The 2,500-nt window shown below is 50.8% G+C and overlaps 1 protein-coding gene across 4 annotated transcripts in view; it reads right to left on the bottom strand.

The window, feature by feature from the left end:
• Positions 1-2,500, bottom strand: part of matn4 (matrilin 4) — a 29,422-nt gene that overhangs the window by 14,089 nt on the left and 12,833 nt on the right. For all 4 annotated transcript variants that reach the window (XM_080000648.1, XM_080000647.1, XM_080000649.1 and 1 more), the window contains exon 5: positions 2,105-2,336. In XM_080000648.1, coding sequence (XP_079856774.1) covers positions 2,105-2,336 — 232 coding nt within the window. The remainder of the gene's footprint in view (positions 1-2,104; positions 2,337-2,500) is intronic.

The following is a 2,500-nucleotide window of genomic DNA, read 5'->3' as shown; positions in this document are numbered from 1 at the left end:
TTTGCTCACAGTAACAATCACCACGGTGATCGCCATGGTTTATGGTTATGTTCTGGAAAGCTGGATTTGGTTCCCATTTGTGACTTCAGTGGAACAGCGATCGCCAATGCGGCAGAAAATGTTCCTCTCCTGCTCGGACAGAGGCTTTACTTTTCAATCCAAATAGCCACGACAATACTTAATGTGGCTCCACCATAATTCCAACCCCTTGTCAGGTTCCACTCTTTGCTCCTCCACCCTTGTGGGATGCCTGGCTCCTCCAATGCTGCCCGGACTCGTCCTGGACATGACGCTTCTCATCCCTGGCACCACAAAGGTGGAACAAGCTCATCCTAGGGGCAGAGCGGCTGAAAGGCTTCCCGTCAAGACCCATCTGTCCAGACTACACCTGGACCCTACTGACCTGTCCACCCCTCCCCTTTAGTGTCTGGCACCACGCCCCTGCAGAGACAATACGAGGGGAAGAGGCTCAAAGGAAAAACAAATGGGCTGCACAGAACAGCAGGAAACTTTGAGCATCGAACACTTCATATGCTGCATTCTGGTGAATATCTATCGATCAATTTGTGCCTTTTCAGCATTGATCTTCTGGAGGTGGTTCGGTCCTCTGGTGGTGGTTCTGGTGGTGGTTTGGTCCTCTAGTGGTGGTTCGGTCCTCTGGTGGTGGTTCTGGTGGTGGTTCGGTCCTCTGGTGGTGGTTCTGGTGGTGGTTCGGTCCTCTGGTGGTGGTTCTGGTGGTGGTTTGGTCCTCTGGTGGTGGTTTGGTCCTCTGGTGGTGGTTCGGTCCTCTGGTGGTGGTTCGGTCCTCTGGTGGTGGTTCTGTTGGTGGTTTGGTCCTCTGGTGGTGGTTCTGGTGGTGGTTCGGTCCTCTGGTGGTGGTTCGGTCCTCTGGTGGTGGTTCTGTTGGTGGTTTGGTTCTCTGGTGGTGCTTCGGTCCTCTAGTGGTGGTTCGGTCCTCTGGTGGTGCTTTTGTTCTCGTCCTCTGCTGATGTTTCTGCTGAGGCTGGAAGTCCATGCTCCATCTCAGATCAGAAGCAGGACCTCCTGAAGTGGGCGCAGCGTGTTCTGAGAATTCATCCAGACGGGAAAGCACTTCACGACAGTGCTACAGAGTCCAGCATTACGCCCCCGGTGGGATGCTGGACTCTGTGACCCTGCAGCAACAGGTGGGCCAGAGTGTCTGGCTTCATGTTGGAGAGTTTCTCAGACTGAAAATGTGGAGCTGGACCCAAGAGACATGTCCTCCCCCTCAACCCCCCCCCCCCCCCCGCTTCACCCCCCAGGTATCTAAAGAGGCTTTTATACTCAGTATGAACTGATATAACCTTGTGTTCATACTCAGGACCTGCTTTAATTACCGTTGAACCACAAGAAGGAAAAATCTGCCTCCAGCAAAGAGTGCCTTGGGTTCCAGGTCATAACTTGGAGGGATTTGACTCCAAAGGAAGGAGCCGAAACGAATCGGAGAGACGTTTAATCTCTGTCTTTACCTCCTCCAGTTCAACCTCACCAGAAAGCCTCTGACGAATGTTTTGGTTTCTGCTCCTCAGTGGCACCTTGTGCTTTTATTCACATTACTCTTAATGGTTAAACTGACTTCAAGTATATGTAGTTTTTGTGTGTTGATTTTCATGGTACGTTTTGCTGTAACAATGTCTTCCTTTAGCTCAGATATAGGCCTCAAAACACCTTTTTAAAATATCTTTGAATGTATGAAGCTCACTCTCACTATGTTTTTAATTGGTGGAGTCTTAATAATTTAGAAGGAAATGGAGCGAATGATAGATTGATGAGCAGTTTGATAGATCCAGTCCCTGCTTTTGTATTTTACGTCAAGATAAATACTGATTTTTATTTAAAGTAGCAGTAGTAGAGTCTTTGACATGTAAGGGAGCTGAAAGTCTCTCAAAGTACAGCAGACAAGTACATGTGCTTTGTTACCTTCCACGACAGTTAAAAATACCTTAAATATATGAAAACGGGAGCAGTGTGACATCATAGAGTGATATCAGCTCCCACTCGTCGTAGTTTGAAACTCTAAACTTTACGATCCACCTTGACATGTTGGACACCACTCCACAATGAACCCTCAGGAGGCCCTTACCGCAGAGCTTGTCCTGGAACTGAAGGCCGAACTGGTGGATCAGGTCGAAGGACTCCACCAGGAACACGTGGTCCTCGAAGGGCGGCGACGCCATGGCCCTCAGCGACGTCATGTCGGCCCTGGCCACACCCACTGCGTAAATCTCGACGCCCTTCTCGCGGGCCTCCGCCGCCACCTCGGCCACGCGGTCCTGCGGCCGGCCATCAGTCACGATGACCGCCACGTTGGGCGCCTACGGCAGATCGGAACCAGGAGCATCAGGTACAATATACCCCCAAGGTCCACGGCAACTCTGTCGCCATGCCGACCAGAGGCTGTTTAGAAGTTGATCTAGTGGCACCGGAACATATGAAGTGCGGTGCACGGTCAGCTGCTCAAATACCATAAAAGATGCTA

Source organism: Zeus faber, assembly GCF_960531495.2.
Source record: "Zeus faber genome assembly, chromosome: 5".
Taxonomy (NCBI): domain Eukaryota; kingdom Metazoa; phylum Chordata; class Actinopteri; order Zeiformes; family Zeidae; genus Zeus; species Zeus faber.
Note: the sequence above shows the minus strand (reverse complement) of the source record. Positions and strands in the feature narration are given on the sequence as shown.